Source organism: Lissotriton vulgaris, chromosome 7, assembly GCF_964263255.1.
Source record: "Lissotriton vulgaris chromosome 7, aLisVul1.2, whole genome shotgun sequence".
Classification (NCBI taxonomy): Eukaryota; Metazoa; Chordata; class Amphibia; order Caudata; family Salamandridae; genus Lissotriton; species Lissotriton vulgaris.
In genome coordinates, this window is record NC_141695.1 from 685,933,046 (window position 1) to 685,958,639 (window position 25,594).

The window sequence follows — 25,594 nt, forward strand, 5'->3', positions numbered from 1 at the left end:
GATCGTCATCATAGGTGAACGACTTTCCAACCAACTAAACATTTGGTGAAACATAAATTAATCGGTGATCAAATGCCTTATTGAACCAGTGGTCTCAGTGTTGTCATCAGAAGAACTACGCTCCCACCCCCTGATTACATAGTCATCAAACAAAGGGTCTTCCAACTTTACAACATTAGTTGGATCTTCAGATATTTCCTACCCCATATCAGAAACATTTTGCTAAATGCAGTGATTGGCTAAAGGTGTGATTGAATACCCTATGCTTTGCACTGACAATGAAACTGCTGCACGGGTGATGGCTGTCAGAAAGATTCAAACAGAGTTTTCATTGGCGGCCATAATTCAGACCACAGCACCAATGTATTACAGGTGTCCAGTGGCTCAGTGTGTATACACCTAACGGCCAGGAAACTAGGGGGGGAAAACTACCTCACCACCAAAGACAATAGATGAGTAGAGAAGATGGATTGCCGCATTAGTAGTTAGCTTGCATTAGTGGAAATTTCTCCAATCGGTAACGTTATCTTCGGCTCGTGCTGAGGTGGCTGCAGGTATGTGGGGATGGCTCTCGAACGCCACCCAATCGATGCACACCCAGGTGGTTCTGGGCTCGAGCGTTTGAAACACTCATTTATTTATTGAAACCCAAACAACTTATTTGCTTTTCAGCTAGCTGTATGGCTAAAATAATTATTAAAATGCATTTATTAAAAAAAATATTTGTGTTCTTAAAAAAACAGTCCAAACTGGCTCACCTTTCCATACTAAAATGGTATACGCTGATTAGCAGCTTGGATCAGTCAGCGTCCACATCCGAGTGACATTTGACTGCTTCCCTTGGCAGGTCTGTCCTATGTGGACTCAGGCAGGGAGACAGGTGGATTCTGGCGGGGGGAAGCAGAGAGCGTTTTCTGCATTTGCACAGCTGGTTTTCTCATTTACAAGGATGTAGGGTGAGAGGTGTTCCTCCTTCGGAGAAAATTAAGGTGGGGCCAGAGATCTGAAAGCTAGTAAAGTAGAGCTTTTTCGACAGCATTTGCACCACCATGACTTAGAAAGTATACTTTTGTTTGACTTTGAAGGACTCCTTTCACCCCTATGCAGGAGGCTGAAATAATACACTTTTAGCAAAGGTAAAGCATTTCAGAACACCCTGATTATACAGCCTACCAATAAGTAACATCAGGATATCTTACAATGGTTGATCGCTGCTGAACAAACATTCTTTTCACAATTGATGGTATACCTGGAAATAGTATGCTAGTTTTCAGGGGATGCGTGAAAAAATATGTGTATTATTGTTGTCTACGTCTACATTAACTTCCATACAACTGTTGTCTTTCTCAAGGTTCACTCGCCGTGTCTGTAGCTGACATGACAGCTCCTGTGGTGGGATCTTCAGGCGGAGTCTATGCCCTCATTTCTGCTCATCTCGCCAACATAGTCATGGTAAGAATCTGGGCAACTCATAAACTTCTTAGAGAAACAAACTATATTAGTCTTGATTTGGAGTGGGTGGTGATTGAAAATATTATATCACAGTATTGAGTTTTAAATATCACCCTGTCATAATATCTTGACCAGAATATTAACTACCAAAACATTGTGACTGTAAGTACATATAGATAAGTATAGTTTTAATTTTCTAGCCTCCACATCTATGTACCTTGACACTATGTGTTTGCTTTTGTGTCTGCAACTCAGACATAACCAATTACACCTCTTGTATTGGTGACTTGCCTTTTGCTGATCTGGGTTGTGGTGGTAACACATTTTCAGATTTAAGCTTGAAAATTCTTTGTCCACTGCTACTGTGTCCTTTTTCTAAAGTTAACATGATACTAAGAATATAATATATATTTAGTGTCCCCATGGCCAATTTTGGCCCAAGGTGGGGGGCTGCGTGCCCCCTCCTGTGCCAATTTCGGCCCCTGGGACCCTATTCCCCGGGGCCCGGCCTTACAACAAATGGGGAAGAGGGGCCACGTGGCTCCCCTGCTCGGACTGCGTTTGGCCAGGTATGGCCAGGGTATGGGGTCCCTGGGGCCTTTTGGCCCACGTAGGGGGGCTGCATGCCCTTTCTCCGTTAATAATGTGGCTGGGCCTGGGAGTTGGGGTCCCTGGGACCAAAATCTGCCCGGGTGGGGACCGCGTGATCTCCTCCCCAATTAATAATTGAATAGGCCCAGGAAATCGGATCCACAGGGCCAATATTGGCCCAGGGAGGAGGGCTGCGTGCCACGCTCCCCATTTACAACATGGCTAGCCTCGGGAAATGGGGTCTCCAAGGCCTAATACGGCCGAGAAGGGGTGCTGCATATCCCCCTTCCCTAAAAAAATGTGATGAGCCCTGGAGGATATGGACCCTGGGGCGGAAATCGGCCCTGAGAGAGGAGCTGCATCCCACCCTCCTGGGTTGGCTGCCTTTGGGTTGTGTTGGCCACAGGACATTGACAGCAAAACATAAAGAGACATGACCTTTGTGTAGAAGTAGCAACCACAGACAGTTTGTAATATTAACCATGGTATATACTTTTAGTTAAGAGTATAAACCGGAATAAATTGGGAGAATTTATAATCAGGCAAAACGCAAGACGAGAAGCAGAACATGTAATGTCCTAGATACAGCCACCTGGGCAGATATTTGTGGTCCTCAGAGCTTAGAAAACGCCTTGTAGCATTACATCTTTGCAGCATCAATAAGCAGTTGGTTGTTTCTTAAGCACAAACGTTGCTGCTGTGTACTGAATTCATATGCAGCACTCAGAGCATTTCAGCCATTGTTGTGTACGTGGAATAAGAGCACTGTTTAAAATTGGAAAGCTCAGCCTATCATCACCTTTTGAGCTGAAATACGGTACTCCGGCAGCAAATTTCATTTTATCAGCCACTGACTCCGTTTGTTAATATATTTTCTGGCATCACATTTTGCCTCTCCAGGCTCTGGAGAGCAGAGACACGCCGCCAGCATCCAGCTAAAACACTTATTTTTTCCTATAAATGTTAAAATATAGTCCAGCTTTTTAATATCATTTTTTAGTTCCTATAATGCTTTCGCAGGAAGGTGAATCTTGCCCTCGGGCTGAATTATTCTTCATCTGAGCGATGGGTTAATGTGATTTCCTTTTTCACTGAGCAATTTTGACACAATTGATACCTAATACAATTAGCTGTCCCTGGTCTCGGCATGAGAAAATGACGTTAGGTAACACAGAGTCAGCAAAACTGGTTCCTTATTGAGTTCAAGTTGCGGCCAATATGTGCAAATGTAGGATTTTATTCAAATAGCTGCTTCCATGTTTTGTTGTGTTCCTAAGTCTGATTTTAGCATAGCCCTTTAATTTTGCTAAAATTATATGTATAATATACTTATTTATTGGGGCTGTCAGCTAGCCTTTGTCATCCTTTTGCCTATTGTTTTGTAATTCTCATTTGAACTCCGCCCCTACAGTGGTTTGCCACTGCTGCTCTTTGCTTCCTGTGTTTCTCTTTCATTTTTGTTCTTGTTGTACCTTTGTTTCTCCTCTCTCTTCAGAGAGATACAAGTCTCCTGGACTGGCTTGTGAAACGCTTGATGTAAGGGGTCAGAAACCCATCAAGAATCACAATGGGTACATTTGGTGATATTTATGCAGGAAGTCACATTAAATAACATGAAACACTTTCAAAAGAGTTTGTTCTGAAGAGATCCCAATTCCACAAAATCCTACATATCAGACATGCCCACGTTTGCTTTCAGACTAAGCTAGAGGAGTGTCCCTAATTCAACCCTCTTGAGGCTAAGAGAACTCTGGAAAGCCCAGGGTAAACACGCCACCTGACAAATCTACCCTCCTTTAATCATAAGCGTACCAGATACCTTAATGGCACTGAGACAGCAGTGGGAAGATGTGGTGGCAAAACTTGACGAAGAAGCATGGACGGAGGCCCAAATGCCCCCTCCCCCCTCTCCCTTCCCCATGAGGTAGCCATTTGGACACGCCTCTGGTTGATTCAGTCCAAAGTTTTTCAAAAATACTATCTTACATTCGACATTTTCAGAAGATGGGAAAACTCAGCCCACTGCATGCCTCAGATGCAGGGAAGACTACTATGGTTTCTTGCATTTGATGTGGTCGTGCCCAGAGATTTTCTGTTACTGGTGTGAAATTGTAAATATACTGACTTCGGTCATGGCACAACCAATTGAACTGTCCTGAAAGAAAGCTATCCTGGGCATAATGGAGAATTGGGAGAGCGATAGGCACTCAAGTAGGACACTAGGAATGGATTGTCTGATTATGAAGCAAGACATCATAAAATACACACAAAATCCCCTATTTGAAGATTGGATTGATGGGCTTGCCTCGAAAAATTATATTTCAATCACGGCGATGTCTTAATAAACATAGGAGGAATATAGGATAGGAGGATATAGGAACCATGGATGGACCTCTTAGAACTGGGAGACGACTAATCATTGTGGGGAAGGAATGGAGGGCGAGATACAGTTGTTGATCCTTTTCTATATAATTATTTTAACTATTTGACTCCTGAAGACGTTACGAAGTGTTGGACGGCTCACAGGAGTCTCAGCGGATGAAGCCTTTTGGCCCCATGAGGTACTGGTGCGAGTGGACCGAGGTGAAGTTTTTCTCGTGCGGAGGCACGTCGGGAGACTGCCGCTCCATTGGTGCCCCGCGGAGAATCGCGGCTCCTGAGGGTGCCCACACTGTAGTGGTGATGACTAGGCTCGAGGGGCGGGCCTCTGATCTTTTTTTGCTGTTGGCCTGAGTTTGGGGGAGGAGCCTGTTCGATGCTGGGCTGCATGTGTGGGGCAATCCCTTCTTTCTCCCTTTTGGTGTTTTTTTGCGGTTGCCCTGAGGGAGGGGCCGGTAGGGCTCTTTTGTGGATTGTGTGCGTTCTGTGGCTGGGTGTCGGTGCCCCCCCAGAGGGTGTCGTGGTGTACCAGGGGGTGGATCTCCGCTGGCGTGGTCTGGGTGCCCTCGGCTGTCGGTGCCCCTCCAGCCATATTGCATTCTTGGCTAATTCAGCATCACCGCTGCGCGTCTCATCTGCTTCTGTGGCCACCACCTGGGCCTCCATCCCTGTGGGTGCCCTCTTTACCCCATCGACCCCTAGCTGCCAAGTGGTCTTGACAAGCTCCCTTAGAGCAGTACTCCGTTAGGGAGGACTTCGCTAAAGTTGGTTCCTGGTTGCGGAGCCGGCCAGTCGAGCTCCTGGTGCGGCTTGTGACCGAAGTGGGTTGGGCCCGGAGTGCTTGGTGCGGGGGAGAGGTTCTCGTTACATCCATACTGTCTAACTGGACGTTGGAGGGTCCCTCCCATGCTACACGAGTTGAGCCCATCGTAGTAGCTGGTGTCATCATCCTGCAGTGTAGTGGTATATCAATTTCATTATGTCTTAAGACAAGCATTCAACAACAGCTACCAAACAAGCACCATAGACCAATTTACCAGCTCAGGCTCTAGGGGTGCTGATCAGACTGGGTCCCGGTGCAGTGTCCGACAATGCCGCACTGCACGCAGCTCTTATTCAATTCAAGGATGCATTAGATGCTAAAATTGGGGTAGTGGGCCCGGACGTCCTGTTGCACGTCCCATTTCAGTCCCAAAAGGTATGGACCGATGTTTATGGCTGTTACATAATAGTGACTGGCACGTTACATTGGGCAGTGTTTATGCCCCTCCCGCAACAGGGGCGTCCTTTATTGAGGGTATTATCCACATATGAGGGGACCTACCCAATAGTTTTTCTTTGGTGTATAGAGACTGTAATGATGTCATTGATCCTGGGGTCAATAGATGCATGGTCGAGGTGGGAGGAATCCCCGCAGGAGTCCAAACTGGCCGCCCTAGTTCTACACTGGGCTGGTCCGATACCTGGAGGTCCTATTACCCTGACAACTGGGACTTCAAATATTATTTGTCGATTCATGACTTCTTTTCCGGATAGACTACCTATTGATTCGTAATGCCCATCTCCACAGGGTATCAAATCTTAATATTCATGTTGCGGAGGTCCTTGCGGGCCCGAGTTGCTCCAAGTTTCGCTTGCGCATGTCGCCGTGGCACCTCCAAAACACTTCGTATAGATCTCTACTTCGTCGTGCAATCGAGGAATATTTTTCAATTAATACGCCTATGGCGCCATCCAAAAAAGTATTATGGGAAACACTTACACCTTCTCTTGGAGGTGTCAATATCAGTTTCTGCGCAGGAGAACGCCGGCATAGAGCCCGAGAACTGGTAGTCTTGGAAGCACAAATAGAAAAGTTGGAGATGTACAGTTGGAGACGGAGGGTGAGGCAGCAAGATCTACCAGCAACACCTTCTCAATGAGGCCAAATAGGCTTGGCAAGCCCCACCCAAAGTCGCATCTATCGATGGGGCGATAAATCTAGCCGAATGCTACATAGACTGTGTCAAGGCACCAATACAATACCACCTGTGCCAGTGGCGCAGGGTTCCCGTGTGGGGCTGTCTGGACCCCGGGAGGTTGCCCAGAGCTTTGCAGCCTATTATAGGTTATATGCAGAGAATTATCAAATTGGTGCTGACTTAGTGGTGGAATTCCGTAGGGCTATCCCACCACAATCCCTGTCAGATACAGCCTGTATCCAACTACATGAGAATATCACAATGGAGGAGCTGGCCGCGGCTCTGGCAAAGATACGAACTGGGCAAGCCCCTCAGCCTAATGGCTTCCCTAATGAATTCTTAAAGTTAAATATGCCTCAATTAGGGGGTGCTTTGCTAGAAGTCATTCATGCGTCGTCAGAAGACCCCATACTCCTGAAGGACTGGCAACATGCGGAAATCGTCGTCAAACCTAGGTTCTCGACAGAGGATAATTTGTCCTACCGGCCAATTTCTCTCCTCAGTTTTGAGGTGAAACTCTTTGCCAAACCCTAACCAACAGACTAATGCAACACATGCCGGACCTAGTCCACCCCGATCAGGCGGGCTTTATGCCTCAGAGGGCTTCATGCCATAATAAGCTGCGAGTCTATAATGCATTGGTAATGGCAGACCAATTGGGGCGGCCTACCACTGTGTTACTGGATGACATAGATAAAGCCTTCAACTCGGTCAGTTGGCAATACCGGTTTGCTCTCCTCCGTAGTATCAATCTAGGCCTGCGCTTCCTGTCATATATTCCGCTTTTATACAGCAAATGAACAGCCACGGTTCAGGTTACCGGTGTGATCTCCAACCCCTTTGAGATTGCAGGGGCACCCGGCAGGGATGCCTGCTGTCTTCTTTACTATTCACCCTTGCGATAGAACCATTAGCGACATGGGTGCGATCTGATCCATTGGTAAGAGGGTTTGAGCGGTCTATGGAGCTGTCTGCGCAGACAATGTTTTATTTTTTATTACTGATCCTTGGTCATCTAGCCCTCTTATCTTGCAGATCATGCGGATCTTTGATGAGACTTTGGGGCTGCGTATGAACGTCGACAACGTCAGTACCACTGCAGCTACATCATGGGAGTCCCAAGCTTATATTGACTACCATTGGATTTAAATATCTAGGTGTATACATTGCTCCAGATCCTGCTACATCCTGGGCCCAAATTATGCCCCCCATACTACCCCATGTGAGGGAGGAGGTCAGGCCCTGGTCTCCGCTGCCACTCTCTCTGTTGGGTCCCTCAATGATATTTAAGATGGTCTCCATGCCACGGATTTTGTACTATCTACAAAACTATCCATTTGCAATTCCTCAGGCTTGGTTTAGACAAGTGAATACAGTCTTGGCCCAATTTCTCTGGAGCGGTGAGGTGGTACGTATTGCCCTCTGGACATGTTTTCAAGTCTACCTATAATGGTGGCATAGCCGCACCAGACATATATTCATATTATACTATGTCCCATCTACTACTTATAAAAGGATGGTGGTATACATTGCAGGCTGATCCAGCTTATGCAACCGAGGGCTGGGTGATGGGGACGTGCCGATGCTAGACCTTCTATATGGAAGGAAGATGAAAAACTCCCTTCCCCAGCATTTCAAGTAGTGATTCATTTATGGAGGTGATCACTATGGCAGATGAGTTGGTAGGAGAAGCTGACTCAGATGACACCGCATGGATGGAAGGCTTCCTTGGCTGGGTGGCGTCCTTGCCAAGGTTTCAACGGTGGGACACAGTGGGTATCTCCACTCTAGGACCTGTCATGGGAGGTTCAGTCCTAAAATCATTTCAAGAGTTACAGAATGATTTTCAGCTACACCGCAGTCAATTATATAAATATTTACAGATGCACCACTCTCTAACTTCATGATTCTGTGATCTCTATACCCTACCGATTTAGGCACACACAAGATAAAGCAGATTTATCAATAACTAATAGTACATAGTGCCACCTCACTGCCAGCACTAAGACAGACATGGCTGAGGGATATAACCACAAAAGATGACCACTGGACAGAGGCCCTGAAGGCCCCACGCGAGGCGGTGATCCCATCTCTACTTCGTCTCATCCAACTAAAATACTTGCATAGAGTTTATTTTACTAGACATCGCTTATGGCACATGGGTGCCATTGCTTCAGTGGCATGCCTCTGCTGTGGCGTGAGTGAGTGCAAAAACAGCAATTGATTGACAGAATGCAGAACAATGTCATACATTCACCCCAGTACAGAGATCTGGGCCTAAATCCATGTTTTTTTATGCTCACCATGCCATTCCAGTTTAGACCCAGCCAATGCAAATCAGCCTTGACCCTGCACCCAATGGGAACAGTCCAACCCGAATTGCCAGGCCAGGTCCTCCCTGGACTGGAAACAAGCATCCTAGGACTAGTTTCGGGCTTTCAGCCCTCATCAGCCAGGATAGCTTCACAAGTGGCATGGAGAGCATGAGACCCACGTCTGGGCATACCCGTCCCACTCGGGGTGACAAATGCAAAAAGAATAATTGATGTACAGAATGAAGAACAATGTCATACATTCACCCAAGTACAGAGATCTTGGCCTAAATCCATAGTTTTTTTTCTCACCATGCCATTCCAGTTTGGACCCAGCCATATGCAAACCATTCTTGACCCTGCACCCAATGGGAACAGTCCAGCCCAAACTGCCAGGCCAGGTCCTCCCTGGAGTGGAAACAAGCATCCTAGGACTGGTTTTGGGCTTTCAGCCCTCATCAGCCAGGATTGCTTGACTCCAGGGGCATGGAGAGCACGGGACCCACGTCTGGGCATACCCATCCCACTCGGGGGACAAATGCATAAAGAGCAATTGATGGACAGAATGCAGAACAATGTCAAACATTCACCCCAGTACAGAGATCTGGGCTTAAATCGATCAGTTTTTTGCTCACCATGCCATCAGCGATCACACTCGGCAACTCTGGGCATTAGCTTGCCTCATCTTCACTAACGGCCCCACCAGACCGCCGGGGATGCCTGGTCTCACCCTGGAGATACCCATTAAGGGACCATCTCTCAGGGAAGCCAGGAAGGGTTTCGCAGCGGTCGAAGCGCCTTGGGACCCTATGGGTAAGTAGTGCGCTATATAAATGCCAATACATACATACATACATACATTCCTGTTTGGACCAAGCCGTATGCAAATCAGTCTTGACTCTGTACCCAATGGGAACAGTCTGCCCGAACTGCCAATGCCAGGTCCTCCCTGGACTGGAAACAAGCATCCTAGGACTGGTTTCGGGCTTTCAGCCCTCATCAGCCAGGATAGATTGACTCCAGTAGCATGGAGAGCACTGGAGTGAGAGCACCTTCCTACATACAGTGTGTGATAGCATGGTCCCGACGGGCTTTTGGCGGAGTGTAGTGTCATGCCTAGATGAGGTCTTGTCCTGGGAGGTCCCATTCAACCCTATGATACTCCTGTTTCATAGTACTGACGGGATAGGTGGTAATAGATATAAAAGGCACTTATTGTTTCTATGCCTCAACGTAGCAAAGAGGCCTATCGCTAAATTATGGAAGGATTTAACAACACCCACCTGGAAGAAGGGGATGGATAACTTTATGGGGATGGGCGTCACAGTCTATCGGGTGTGGGGTGTCCACTAAAACATAATAAGGGTTGGCAGCTGTGGGCAGACTACAGGGGTTTGGTTCTTCCACCAGCCCCCATGGTTGAATCCCTTATTGATACAAAAATATGACAGTATAATGTTAAGCCATGAGGCCACCAGGCGAGATATTTAGGTTGCAATATATGATGTTGTCACGATCATTTTGTAAATCATGGGAGGGGTCATGGGATAGATTGTTACATCTTATGACTGCATCATTTAGTATGGACAATGGGTTTATGGTGCTTTATTTGTATCAGAAGGCCATGTTGGTCTGGATGCGATGAGAGAAAACTCAATAAAGTTTGTTGTAAAAAAAAAACCTGGTAACATAGAAATCACCAAAAAGAGGAAAGTATAAGCGAAAAGACAGCAATTCTCTTGCTGCACCCACAATACCTTGAAGATGAGTGCTAAGTGGTGGTCAGTGGTTAGTGGCTACCCTAAAACGCTGTGAAGACACTGTAACACATAGACAAACAATGGAAAGCATTGATATGCAACAATCCCCCCTTTTATTGGCTCTCAATCTCCTGACATTCGACAAAGAAACTAAAACCCTTCTTTTAACAATTTCCCCACCCTGTTCCAGATACTACTACTCTCCCCTGTCAATGTATTGTAACCTGATCCGTAAGTAGATACCTCTAGGTTTCTAATTGTACATGGGTTGTAACTCTGACCTTATGTAAACATCTGTCCTCGCTCATACATCCTGCAAGACCCCCCACACACACTCCAACCTTATCGAAACCACTCCACAGCGTTCTGTGGCTAGGCCTGTAGTATATAAATACTCCATTCTACTAAATAAAAATGTAGCTTAACCAAATTGAGAATTTGACCAGTAAAAATTCCATTTGAGCAATGAAAAAAATTAATTTGAGTGGTAGACAATTGCATAAATTATAGTGATAGTCTTTTGCCAAACGCAAGATTGTGTTTTAGAGTACGTTTACAGATGTCTAACCAATTCTAGCCTTACGTTACATGCAGAAGCGTTCGATATAAATTGACTATTAACATATTTTCTGAAAAGCAGAAATGCAGTCAGACCCTAAATGTTTCTTCATTGACATGTGCTATATACTCAAAGAGATGTGCCAGAACTACACTTATTCTTGGGAACGGTTGAAGACCTTCAAGAAAATAAAAAGAACACATCTTCTGCAATACATTTGATATATTATGATCCCACCCTTTGTACAGAACTTTTGGAAGGTGGTCGTCCGTTGGGTTCAGTAGCGATTCTGGTACAATATACACCAGGAAGAGAAATACCAAGGTATGTAATCTCTCAAGCCAGCCAAAGTTTGACTGAGGTGGAGAACAAATATTTGAAGCATGATAAACATTTGTTACGGTGCTAAAGGAGAATCCAGGACCTACCAGCGGCGTTGTTCTACACCTAGGACACAGGGGCTTGTCTCCCGCCGCCGCACATTACACCTCAGGTGCGGCCGCCGAGTGGAGTGCGGGCCTGCTGGACTCCATTACCCAGCAGCCCTAGCGCCCGGATACCGCGCCAGGGGCGCATAAAGCATAGCGTCTGCCCCCACGACGCGGGACGCGCGCAGGCGGTCGCCGTGAGAAGCCCAGGACAAGGGCGGGACAGTCTGCGACTGTCCGAGACTGGGCCACGGACTTTGACCCTTCGCACCCATCCAACTTACTGAACTGTGAGTGACTATCCTATAGCCTGATAATGACTAGATTACGCTCCTCCAAAACGCCAACATCAGCTGGATCGATTGAGAACTACATGGTTACGGTTGTTGAAAAAATAAACTCTGAACGGCGTAAGTCCATAGGTCGAGTTAGTCCACTTCCCTCACCTATAAGTAATTGCACCCCACCTGAGATAGTTGATTTACTGCCAGGGAATGTCCAATCTGTTCAATCGGGAGGGGACATTGATAGACTGCATTAACACAACCCACACTGGAGGTGCTGGATAATTCTATTCCCTCTACATCGCAAGATCCACCACAAACACAAATACAAACAATCATACCCCCAGTACCCCCACAAACGTCCTCACCTACGCGTAGAACCGTGAGGGCCTGTAGAAGGACACAGAACAAACGGGTAGTGTATCATAGAGTCAAGAAGATGGCCCCTACTGTTAATAAACCAAGGTCCATTCCTGACACTCATACAGAGGATGACATAACTAACCTGAAGTCGAACCAACTTGATTCCTTGGCAAACATGTTCGCGCTTAAACTTGAGGACATGATTAGACCATTGGCTGAGAAAGTAGAGCAGGTCATTAAAGAAGTATCTAGATTGGGCACACTATTGACATCTCATGTGGCTGCACCACAAAACCCCAGTGTGCTTAGCAAGGGCCCTGTTGCCGCAAGTAAAGGGGAGGTGGCTAAACTAGATCAGGTTGCTAAGGAGGTGTCTAAATTAGGGGTTCTTTTATCTACTCATCTGACTTCAGCAAAATCAGTTAGGAACATTAGTACAGGTGATGTTGTAAACGAGGTTTCAGCAAGCGCAAGCAGTGGGGGGGGGGGGGGGGGCAATACTCAATTGCCAGCTGCTCAGCCTCCCATTCAGCCATTTATTCTGCCACTCACACTGCGGGTTAACACACAACCGAACACCGCAGGAGTCCTTTCAGAGCGGAGGGTAGGAAAACAAAAAACAATTGTTAATCTCCCCCCAGATTGTGCCCCATACACAGTAGTGTTAACTAATGTCCCTGGTGTAGATTCACATATGAATGATGCTAAAGGGGAAACCCGTGACTCTTTAAATCACTAAGTATTAGCCTGGTTAAGCAGATATTGCGGTTTCCCTGTCGCTTTTTCTAACAACATCATATCAACACGAAGAGTGGAGTGGTTGGGCAATTCAAGAAAGTCTACCAAGTGGGATTGTGTGATCATAAATTTTAAGCATCCACAGCACGTAGCGACTGTTTTGCTAAGGGCTGCTTCTTTGCCATCAACAGAAAATTCTGTATGTGCACGCCCCCTTGGTTTCTTCTATAATCATTTAAATGACATCATTAAACCGCAAGTTGCCCAACATTACCCACCAATTTCTCCTTTCATGCAGGGTATAGTGCCACATGTTTTTTCTGGTCATCATAACCCAATGCCCCAAGATTCCTATTGTTATAATCTGTGTAGACCAAACTTTCCAGCTGACCAAATCCTGCCTTCATTCAATCGATTTGCTCCCTTAACCTCTCTGGAGGAAAATGATTGATTGGTAAATCAATCACGGACTACCACACAAGTCTGTAGAATTATGACTTGGAACATTGCTGGAATAAGGGGCAAAGTGGGTAACGAAACTTGGACTGACTTTTTGAAAACTTTTGACATTGTGGCTCTACAGGAAACCTGGGACCGATCGAACAGCTTTTCCCTTGATGGATAAAGACATTTCTGCATCCCCGCCACAGGCAGTTTGGCTGGAAGATCGAAAGGAGGATTATTAACTTTGTTTAAATTAGAGCTAAAAGGAGAACTGTCACAGCTTGATTCAGGTTGTGAAAATTGTTTAATTGTTGAAATGAATTTCCCCGATTCATCCAATATTTTATTTATACATTTTTATTATGCCAAAGCTACTGAGAGTACCAGACATAATCTGGACCAGATAGATACATTTTTGTCAGTCTACAGAACTAAAGTAAATTGCTTTGAGATAATTCTACTTGGTGATTTTAATATCCATCTGTGTGATTACCCCTGTGTCAATTTAGTAGATGATGGTCCCCCCGGTTCCACAGTCTCACATTTTGAACACTCAAAAAGGGGGGAGGCTCTTGAAGAATTTTTGGCTGTGTGGAACCTATACGATTCAGGATGCGGGGAGGGTGACTTAATTGTCCCAATTTTTAAAGGCATAGGTGATGGCACAATTATTGATTTTATTTTCATGTCTTGTAAAATCTTAGGTAAAGTATTAAGGTATAGAACTGAGGTTTCAGTCTTTAGCGACCATAACCCAGTTTTAATGGAGGTTTTGTCTAGGGATCTGTTACCTTTTAAAACAGCGTCTCACAAGGGAGGCCAGCGAGTGATTCCTATAGACCAAGGACGCAGACTAAAATGGGAGAATATAGAACCAGAGGCCATTTTACAGGATGTTTTGAATAGGGTGGAGGATGATGTAGCTATGTGTTTAGACCCACAGGCTGCTAGCGAGCAAGTAGTTAGTGCATTTGACAGTATTTGCAAACAGATCAACCAAACTCTAACGGTGGTAAAGGGACCCCTTAAAAATTCAGGGAAAAGATGGTTTGATCGCTCTTGTTCAAAGGCACACGCTGATTTGTTAAAAGCCCTAAAGTCTAACAGAAAAGACCGCGCACTAATAGCCAAGCTGAGAGCAAACTACAAAAAGGTTATACAGATCAGGAAGAATGCTGTGAAAGATAATGCTTGGTCACAGCTACTTGATCCAGAGGTTTTAAAAAATAGCAGCCAATTCTGGAAAGTGGTAAGTCACCCCTTATTCTCACCGGGAGAGAACTGCCCTCTTGAGTCCAAAATTGCTGATGACGCTTGGATTATGCATTTTAGTAACATATACTCTACTACCACTCCTCAAGAGTCATTAAACATGACAATTGAGAGAGATGAGGGTATCTGTATTTCTTTCAAAGTCTCAGATGTGGAAAGGGCAATAAACCAGACCTCGAAAAATAAGGCACCTGGCCCTGACGGGGTCCCCGCTGATATTTTTAAGTGTGCTCCAAAATTATGGTCAGAGATTCTGTGTAAGGTCTTTCATAAACTAAACCATAATAACATCCCAGCATCCTGGAAAGAGTCCATTATTGTCCCAGTTTTTAAGAAGGGTAATCGGTCAGATCCAGCCTGTTATCGACCAATTTCCCTAATAGATTCGTCAGTTAAAATCCTGGGACGGGTTATCCTTTTTAAATTACAGGATTGGCTTGGAGAGAAAGGGATTCTGTCAAATGTCCAATACGGTTTTAGATCCAAAAGAAGTACTGTGGATCAGTGTCTTAACTTACAATTATTAGTGGACAAATATACCGTTGCCAAGGAGGGGTTACTATATCTGGGGTTCATGGACCTTTCGTCGGCCTTCGATCTTGTAAACCGATCGAAACTGTGGAAGATTTTAATCGGATTGGGTCTCGATCCAATCTTGGTAAATTTCTTGGCAGACTTACATACTGGCCTGTGAGCCTCTGTTAGAGTGAACTCAGCGGGACGTTGTTCTAGCCATTTCCACCCAGAAAGGGGGGTCAGACAGGGGTGTATTATGGCCCCCCTCTTGTTTACAGTCTATATAAACGCTCTTGAACCTGTACTCAGGGAGGTCATGGCAGACATACCGCATATAGGAGATCAGGGTATACCGGTTCTCCTGTATGCAGATGACGCTGTGCTTCTATCATGAACTGGGGTGGGGCTTCAACGATTGTTGGACACATTTGGTCGTTTTATGAATTCCCTAGATCTTAAAATAAATGTAAAAAAATCACAAATAATGATAGCAGGGAGAGGATCTCGAAAGAAAAATATAAAAACTTTTTTCTGTTGCAATGAGGAACTTAGCAGAGTCCCCACCTTTCCGTATTTGGGTATTATTTTTGAGGAGAGGGGGAAATGGGGCCCACAGATTAAAGCAATAAATATTGCTTTTGCTAGAACCTCTATGGCAATCATGGCCTTTAGCAAAAAACTTGGGGCTAGGCCCATATCAGCTCTGTTAAACATCTACAAAGCTAAGTGCTTTGGCAGTATCCACGTATGGCTGCTCACTTTGGGGATACAGTACTACGGACTGCTTGCAAACCACCGAAAATAAATTCATGAGATCAATCTTATCGGTGCCGCAGTCAACTCCTTCTTTTCCAGTGCATTCAGAGCTGGGTTTTGGTTTTATCACAGACATGTTAAAGGGAGCCCCAGTAATCACTTGGCTGAAGACTTGGTTGAACGATGAACTCTCCCTGAATCATGCCATTCTTAAGGATTGTCTTAAATTAGACAACCTAAATAAAATTAAGTGGCTATCCTACGTCAAACAGGGTTTTCAGAAAATTGGAAGACCAGAGCTTTTTCACTCTCCAGAAAGTGTAACTCGCAGGGACATAGCATTTACAAAGGGGACTATGTTGCAGATGCTATCTCTCGACAGGGAGGAAGGGGAGCTCAGAAAAACTACTGTTAGATCCTTCATTATGGTTGCTAATCCCCCTGGTCCTGAACTTTACTTGGTTTTAGTGAATCGACCCTATCATAGGTTTCTTTTAACGCGTTTTTGTTAAAATTTGATCTATTTAACATTGGGTCAACTCACGGAATGGAACACTTCTGATCAAGCACCGCCGTGTTCCTGCGATAATTTTTCAAAGCAGGACACAATGCATTTTGTAATGTTTTGTGGCCATTATATGGCCGCAAGGAGGAAGTTTCTTGTGCCTATCCTTAAAGAGGCTGGCTTCATTGAAGTGAGGCCCGCACTCCTATACCTGCAACTAATAGACAGTCCGAGGGTTATTTCTCATGTCGCTAGTTTTTTGGTGGGGGCAGCTCGGGAGAGAAATAAGATAATGAAACTTCGTGCTTAAATGTACCCCTATAAAAATGCACTTTCTGTATAGATTGTCTTTTTAAACAAATGATCTATCATGGCAGCTACCATTCTGTGAACGGATCACTGAAATAATATAGACTGCCAAAATATCGACCTGCAAAAATATCGTTGCCAAAATATCGACAGACAAAATATCGACTTTCTATCTACAAACAGGTAAGTACAAAAATATCGAGTACAAAATATCGTTAACAATAATATAGATGTAAAAAATATCGACTTTATTAAAAACAGTGTTAAATTAAATTAATATTAAATTTAAATGACTAAAATATACTTAAAAATACTTAAATTAAATTATAATAATTAAATAATAAATGAAAATAATAAAAAAAAAATTATAATCTTATTTGTTGACCCTGAACCCTAAAATATACCCCTTTACCCAAAAACCCAAAACTGACCCTGAACCCTAAAAATACCCCTTTACCCAAAAACTAAAAACTGACCCTGAACCCTAAAAATGCCCCTTTACCCAAAAACTGAAAACTGACCCTGAACCCTAAAAATGCCCCTTTACCCAAAAACTGAAAACTGACCCTGAACCCTAAAAATGCCCCTTTACCCAAAAACTGAAAACTGACCCTGAACCCTAAAAATACTCCTTTACCCAAAATGTATCAATATTATTTAATTACCAATTAATTATTAATTAACAATAACAATAAAGTAAATATATTAGCACATTAGCTGTAATTATTTTAATAATTAATATTATTTTTTCCCAATTAATTACTTAAGAATAACACAAAATTATATATTAAAATGTACTCTAATTAATGTAATTAACTAATTACAATTAATCAATTACCAATTAATTACTAATTCAAAATATGTACAAAATTATATTAATTAATTAACTAATTATTATTAATTATCAATTAATTATTAATTATAAATATTTACAAACATATATTAATTAATTAATTATTATTAAATTACTTCCCACCCTATTCCCCTATAAACCCACAACCCGCTACAGAATTACATAACGCAATTATTAAAAAAACAAATTCCATTTAATAAAATATTTTATAACATTAATACACACTTTTCACACATATTATTACATAAAAATACACTATAAAATATTATATATTATTAAAAATTCGATATTTTTGCTATCTATATTTTAAACAGTCGATATTACTTCACTTACCTGAAAAACGATATTTTTGTAGTCGATATTATGTCCAGTCGATATTTTGTCCAGTCTATATTTAAAACTCGATATTATGTCCAGTCGATATTTTGGAGTCGATATTTTGTCTGTTCACCTCTGTGAACTGACCGTTTTTAATGTTTTGGAATTTTTAACGTTTTTTTTTTTTTTTTGGCTGGATTTTTAAGATATTTAAAATGCGTGATTGTAATTGATTGTATTTTGTTCATCATTGTCTTTTTATGATATTGAATTATCGAATAAAGTATTTTGACTGACTGACTGACTGATGATAAACAAAGTGAAGTGGTGATCTGAGCATTGTGAACATTATTATACCTTTTTGTATGGGAAACCATTTGTAAAAGTGACTGACTACTAAATTTGGTAACTCAAAATCAAAAATGCCACACTGTACAGAGAAATGCCGAATGAGATTGATGGATTATGGCACCGCTCAAAATTGAACAAATTCTTGGACAAAGTAAAAAATCTGTTGCTGAAAAATATATCTGTTTCTTTGTAAAAACTATGATCGCAGAAGGAATCTCAGAAGAGGAATTAATAGAAGTAACAATGACAGATTACACAGTTCTTGATGAACAGATGGCGGCATGTAAGCGATGCAAGGTATTTCCAGCCAGGTGTGAAAAGGAAAGAAATTCTTGTTTCGAAAACATACAGGAATAATTAACTATTGCTTCATCGGGTATTTTGTTATGGGGAACAAAGTTAGTTCCCCATGCTCTACAAAGATAAGTGATTGGCTATGCACATGAACGCCATAGCGAAGTAACCGCAACAAATAAACTCTATGTGAGAAAGTGTGGTTTCTAAAGCTGGATAGCAAAATCGAGGAGATTGTGCAAGCTTGCAATCTGTGTCTAAGCACAGTAAAAGGGTTATTTCCAAAAGAAATGAAGTTGTCTGAATTGCCTGATGCGGTCTGGTCCACGCTGGGTGCAGATTTTTATGGTCCTTTGGTTTCTCTATAGTATTTGTTTGCAGTTACTGACGAGTACTCACAATTCTCATTAGAAAAGCAGGTGTCTTCAGCCTCATCATCAGTTACACTTCATGTTCTGGATGATATCTTCTCAACATGGTAAATACCAAACTTTTTAAGAACAATGGGGCATATTACCAAGCAATAGCGATAATTATCACTATTGCTTGGTTAGAGACAAAAATTTACAGCTAAGCTGCGGCGATTTTTATCGCAAATAAACCTTGGTATTACCAAGGTTTATCGCAAATGCGATAAAAATCGGCCGCAATGCATGAATATCGCTGAAAAGTCAGCGATATTCATGCATTACCGAGCTAATGCTCTTAGCCATGTTATCCTCCTCCCATTGGATAACATGGCTAAGAACTGCTCAGGGCAGGTGTTAGCTTTGGAGATATTCGCGCTTAGCGCGAATATCTCCAAAAGTTGGTAATAGGAGATAGCGATGTTAGCGACTGTTTCCAGTCGCTAACATCTTGGCACGCCCACTTTGAATGTCATTAGTGATAAATATCACTGACATGCAAATTGGGGCCCAATATGGTCGCTATCTCCTACTAGCTGCCGCTAACTGGTGTTAGCGACAGCTAGGTAATAGGGAGATAATTTTATCTCCGCTTTCTTGGCTTTTAAAGCCAAAAAAGCGGAGATAAACCCCCTTGATAATATGCCCCAATGATCTGCCTTTAATGGATAGGAGTTAAAAAAGTTTTTAAACTACATCGGAGTAATTCAGAGGAAGATGACGCTGACGTGGCCACTAGCCTAATGCGTGGTAAGCAAACTAATGGCTACTGTCAAAAGAACAATACAAACAGCAAAACTGACTTGAGTAACTGTGAATCAAGTATTGATTATTAAATATGTCGAGATTATAGAAATACTCCAATTGGATCAACAGAGTAATGTCCTTAAGAACTTATGGTTGAACTTATTTAACAAGTGAAACATGAAGAAATTGCAGAATAAGACAAATTAGTAAAAGGAAAAATATATATTATGCAGATAAACAAAAACATAATCAAACACAAAGACATCAAGTGAGAGACTTGTCATTGTTTAAACAATGGCAAATAAAGATTTCAGAAATCACATTTCATCCTGTATTTTTAGGAGTGACACATCTTAAAGGTTTATTGTTTTTACCTCAATCTGAAAAAGGGTTAATAACCATAAATGCTTCAAGAACTTTAGTCTAGCTGCGAAGTAAGAAAACAACATTGATCTGGCTGCTAATTCAAATGCTCTTGTGCGAGGAAGTTGTCTCCTGCGGTTCCTGTTATATTTAATATTTACATTTGATGTGTCTGTCCCAGTCACATTGAGAATTATACAATGACAATCTGACACCCCTTGGCTTAGTCATAGCAGGGTCATTGGGGCGTTGGAGGAGGGAAAGGGAAATACTTGTGCTCAAGGAGTAATCTACATATCAGCAGGAGTATCACATCCTATCATGCTCTTTATTTACTGTGTCATTAACTCTTCCAAGGTTCTCTCATGTTCTGACTCTTGGAGCCAAACCATACCCCCTGGTTCTGCTCTGGGTCCGCTCTTGCTGGCTTGCCCGCCTCTATAGGATAGCAGCTACTGTAGTGCCTGGCTTATATCCCCAAATAAGCGTGCTGAGCCAAGGGTAACGATTATGTTACTTTAATCACAGAGCACCGGGGCGGGCGTCCGACGGGCTCGAAAGTTGCGGCTCTCTAAAATGGCCGCACTTCCGTTTCCGCCCGCGGCGCCCGCCCCGAGAACAACTAGACCGTCACCCCATATCTCCCCCCTTTGACATCCTCACAATGCACATCCTGAACATGATGATTCTCAGTCCAGGAGCGAGTGTCTATGGTTAGGGAAAGGAACAGTCTTTCTTGATTTCCATGTTGAAGTCTTTGAATTTCTTGGGGGGCTTGATCACTCTGCCGGACCTTGTTCTCATCGGTTCCGAGCCGGTGTTCTCGCCTTGGGTCCTGAAAGGGCTTCCGCCCACTTTAGAAGTAGCCATTCTCAGTTCTCTACTGAGCTGTCACAAACTTGTCTCCTTGGCGTTGGTGGGTTGGTTCTTCCGACTTCTTCTTCTTCCTCCCGGTGGTGCGGATCTTCTTCGCCTTCCAAATGCGGTTGATCCCCTGACACGTCCAATTCCGCTGTTGCTTCGAGTCCCGACTCTTGTCCGTTCTCCCCTCTTAGCTGACTTGACTCATCTGGAATCTCCCACTGTAGGATTTTACTACTCTTTGCCATCCTGTCTTGCGAACACAACTTGCAATCGCTGAGTAGAGCCGATCTGGCGTATGGTTCAACCACTTGCAACGGTGTTGTGAACTTGCTGTTACCCTTCTTTTTCAACACCGCCTGCTTCACTCTCACCCACTCGCCCTTTTCTAGGGCCACATCATGGAAGTTCCGCCATTTGTTGTAGTGTTCAGTGTACAAGGTTTGTGCTCTTTCCATGTTCCTACGTACTACTGCTGGAGACACTTGCTCTGGACAATTTGGTGTTTCCATGCCAGATTGTCTTTCGTGAAAGGATCTCGCCTTCGCAGTATTCGGAAGGGGCTATACCCCAAGCTGGCTGGAGTGATGCGGTACGCCCACAACATCTTTAGGAGCTCCTTCTCCCAATCTTGTCCAGCACTGATTGCAGCCTGGATTGACCCCATTATTACTCTGTTGAATCTTTCTGCTAATCCGTTCCCCGCTGGGTGGTATATTGGGGTATGTTTGACTTCTATTTCGTTGCGGACCATAAAAGCGTCCCATTTCGCGAATACAAATTGTGGTCCGTTGTCACAGGTGATCACCTTGGGGATCCCTTCACTCACAAAGGTGGAGGTCAAGAATGAAAGCACTGCTTCTGTGTCCACAGTCTCCCGTACCTCCATCTCCAGCCATTTGGAATACCGGTCCACCAATACTATGACATATTTCGGCACTCCATTAATATTTAGGATGGGTCCTAAGATGTCCACTGATAGCATTTCCCATGGGCTGGAGGGAACAGTGAACTTCCCCAGGGGTGGCCTCAGCAGGATCTGCGTTTTGTCTGCCCTACTGCACGGTTCGCATGATCGTACGTGTCTTTCTACTTGGCTGTCCATGGCGGCCCACCAGTATGCTTGCTTTGCCCTGGCTTTGGTTTTCACAATGCCGAGGTGTCCCTCATGGAGGATAGTTAGGAGGTGTTCCACCAAGTTTTGTGGAGGGACTACCTTGTCCCCTCTCAGTAAGAACACTGGGTTGTCTCCGATCGACAATTGCTCTCGAACTTCCCAGAACTTCCGTCAGACTATTGTCGAGGTTTCTCTTGTCCGGCCATCCATGAGTCACGTAGCCTTTCATTGCCTCCAAAGCCTCATCTTGGGTGTACGCCTCTTCCCATTCCTTTTCGCTGATTACCATTTCATGGTCTTGTGTGAACGCCACCAAGTAGCCTTCCCATCCGGAGTGTTCTTGGTCTTCCGCCCGTTCCAGTGCCGCCGCTCTGCTTAAAAAGTCCACCACTCTGTTCCTATTTCCTGTAATGTATTCTACTTCATATACATAGTCTAGTAATCTCAAAGTCATCTTTGCTATGCGTGGCGTCGCATGGGTGTGTCCGCTGGAGGTGAGGACTTTTACTAGTGGCTTGTGGTCCGTGCGAAGTAGGAAACTGGAACCCCATAAGAACTGCCTGAAGCGCTGCATGGCCCATACCACTGCCAGCATCTCCTTTTCGATTACGCTGAACTTTTCTTCATTTGGCGCTAACGACCTTGAGGCAAAGCAGACCGTGGAGATTTCACCCTCTCGTGACCTCTGCATCAATACAGCACCTAATCCCTTGTCGCTTGCGTCAGTGGTCAGTATGGACAGGGCAACTTGGTCAAATCCCTTGAAGGGTACTGCATGACAGATCTCTTGTTTCAGGGCTTCGAACTCCTCTTGTAACTCGCAGGACCATTTAAATATGTTTTTCTCTTTCAGTAGTTGCCTCAGGTGATGATGGGTCTTGGACGCGAAATGTGGTATGAACTTACTGTAGAATTCTGCCATCCCTAAAAACGAGCGAATGTCCTCCTTCCTCGTAGGTGTCGGTGCATCTTTGATAGCTGCCACGTTAGCTCTCTTTGGTTCTATTCCCTGCTCGCTAACTTCGTGACCCAGGTATGTCACTGATCTCACGCCGAACTTACATTTCGCCCATTCCACTGTGAGCCCATTTTTCTCCAGTATGTACAACACTGTGTGTAGCTTTGTGTCGTGGTCGCTCTTAGACTTCCCCATTATGAGGATATCGTCCTGGAAGTACTGTACTCCGACTTCCTTTTCGAATAGTGGGTGCATTCGTTTTTGAAATACTGCGGCTGCCAATGCTAGTCCGAACGGCATCCTCAGGAACTTTTAACACCTGAATGGAGTTATGAAGGATGTTAAGTGACAGCAGGAAGGATGTAGTGCTATTTGATGATATGCGGAAGAGAGATCCACTGTGGAGAACCACTTTATTCCTTTAGTTTTCGATAGCATCTCGTTGATCTTAGGTAGAGGGAACTTGTCCACCCATATGTTTTTGTTCAGTTTCCTGAGGTCCACACATAGATGCACTTTCCCGTTGGGTTTCTGTGCCATGACGAGGGCCGCAAGCCATTCGGCGCTTTCGATAGCCTCTATAATACCGCTCCTTTCCAGGCATCTTAGTTCTTCTTGTACCACTTCCCTGCTCCTGAAAGTAATGTTGCGGACCTTGTGGCTCACCGGACGTGCTCCTTCCTTCAAGCGTATTTTGTGTGTGAATTTTGTCATCCGACCTATGGTTCCCTTGAAGACCTCCGGGTACTCACTCCTCCAGGCGTCCGCCTTATATTCTTGTTCTGTGTCAGTCATTAGCACTTTGTCGATTCCTCCTGGGTTAAGTTGAATTCCCCAGGCTCCTTGATCCATCCATTCCAGGACCGAAGGTCCTTTCCTGGCTACGTACAGCTTGCACCCTTTGAACTCGAACATGAGAGGACAATACCCTACCATGGGTATGGGTTCGCCCGTGTATGTGACAGAGCGTATGTCTGGGGGAATTAGGCTTGCTTTCGTCTCGTTTTGAAAGTTTCTTTCCCACACTGTATGTTAAATTATCGTGTAAGGGGAACCTGAGTCCGCCACTATGTCAATTTCTACTCCTCCAAACCTCATTCTCAGTACTGGCTTCTTGGACCCCGTGCAGTTGATCCCCATGACTTGGTCGTCTATACACAAGACTTCTTCCTCTTCTACTCCTTCCCCTTGTGTTTCTTCTTCTTCTTCGCCGTCTTGGACTACGTACTTCACTTCTGCTTTCCTGGGTCGGCAGCGACACACCTTTTCATAGTGACCCATGATGCCGCAGTACGAGCATTTTGCCCTGAAGGCTGGGCAGACTTTGTCGTTGCCTGCGTGCGTTGAGCTTCCTCATCGGTAACAGTGTTCCATGTTGTTCCACTTAGGCCTTTGTCCTCCACCTGCTCTTGGAGGGTACTTTTTCTGGGGCCGTGTGTTGGTTGGTCCTTTCTGTTGGACCTTGGCTGGTCTGTTCACTTCTGTTACTCTGCATACTGTCGTTCTGCTGATCGTCTCCTTCCTCGCTGCTTCTGCGCACCTCTTCGACAGTTCCGCCTTCTTCACCAGCGCCAGCACTTCTTTGAGCGGGGCAACTTTTCATGGATGGCTGTGTTGGATGTGTGCATTATGATCTGGTCCCTGATCAGTTCGTCATGTAGTGTTCCAAATTTGCAGGTCACTGCCAGTTTCTGTAACGCTGCGACATACTCGTCCACCAATTCTCCTCCGCCTTGTTTCCTCTGGAAGAAATTACATCTGTCTATGGCTACACATACCACCAGTCGGTAGTGCGCGTCTAAATCCTCGATCGCGTGTTGGAACTCCTCTGTGTCTGTAGGAGGCGGTCTTCTTCACTAAGTTGTCATACACTCTGATCCCCTGCGGGCCTAGGTTGTGCAGGAGTATCTTCTTCTTCCGGGAGCTCGAGTACGCCCCTTCACTCTCCTCTTCCAGGGCCGATAGGTAATTCAGAAAATACCTCTTCCAGTCTTCCCATGGCATCGTTGGTTTGCCTCTCTTGGGTAAGAACGGGACCAGGTTGGTGAGAGACGATGACTGTGCACTCATTCTTTCCACGTTTCGTGGGACTGGATTCTGCTGCGTGACGGTGCTTGGCGGGCTTCCTGGTGCTTGTCTCTCTTCCTGCCTGCCTTCTTGGGCGAGACTTGGACTTCCTTCCCCACTACTGGATGTACCTGGGGAGTCCAGGCTGGGTTTAGCAACTGGAGTGCTGGGCCTTGGCTTGTACCTTTCTCCCAGTTGGTTGGCCTGAAGCGAGGACATTCCTGAGTTCCCCGCTCCCTCTCGCGTTCCTGCTTCTTCCTCTAGTTCTTCTCCCTGTGGGCTTGGGTGTCACTTTTCCTCCTTTGTGGCCCCCTCTCCGACTGCTATGGCCGCTTCCTCACTTTATTTTGTGCTAAGTGGGCCCTCCTCTAAGTTGTGCTCACACTGGCTGGGTGCCCGAGGTGGCACTTGGCACTTACCGGCCGCAGCTGGGGTTGCGGACTCTCTGGTGACCGGGTCCTGCCTCTTGCCTTGCATCTCCGTGTGGGGGGGGGGGGGGGGGCGTCCACTCAGGGGCCCGCTCTGATCCCTCTGCCGCGCTCTGTGTGGGGTGGGTCGGCGGGTGTGCAGCGCGCTGATCTGCACGCTGTCATTGCATCCCATCCTCGTCGCCATTTATAGTGCCTCGC

At 44.7% G+C, this 25,594-nt stretch overlaps 1 protein-coding gene across 1 annotated transcript in view; it reads left to right on the plus strand.

Moving 5' to 3' along the window:
• Positions 1-25,594, plus strand: part of RHBDL3 (rhomboid like 3) — a 607,196-nt gene that overhangs the window by 560,823 nt on the left and 20,779 nt on the right. Inside the window, exon 7 of the mRNA XM_086930901.1 lies at positions 1,352-1,452. Coding sequence (XP_086787027.1) covers positions 1,352-1,452 — 101 coding nt within the window. The remainder of the gene's footprint in view (positions 1-1,351; positions 1,453-25,594) is intronic.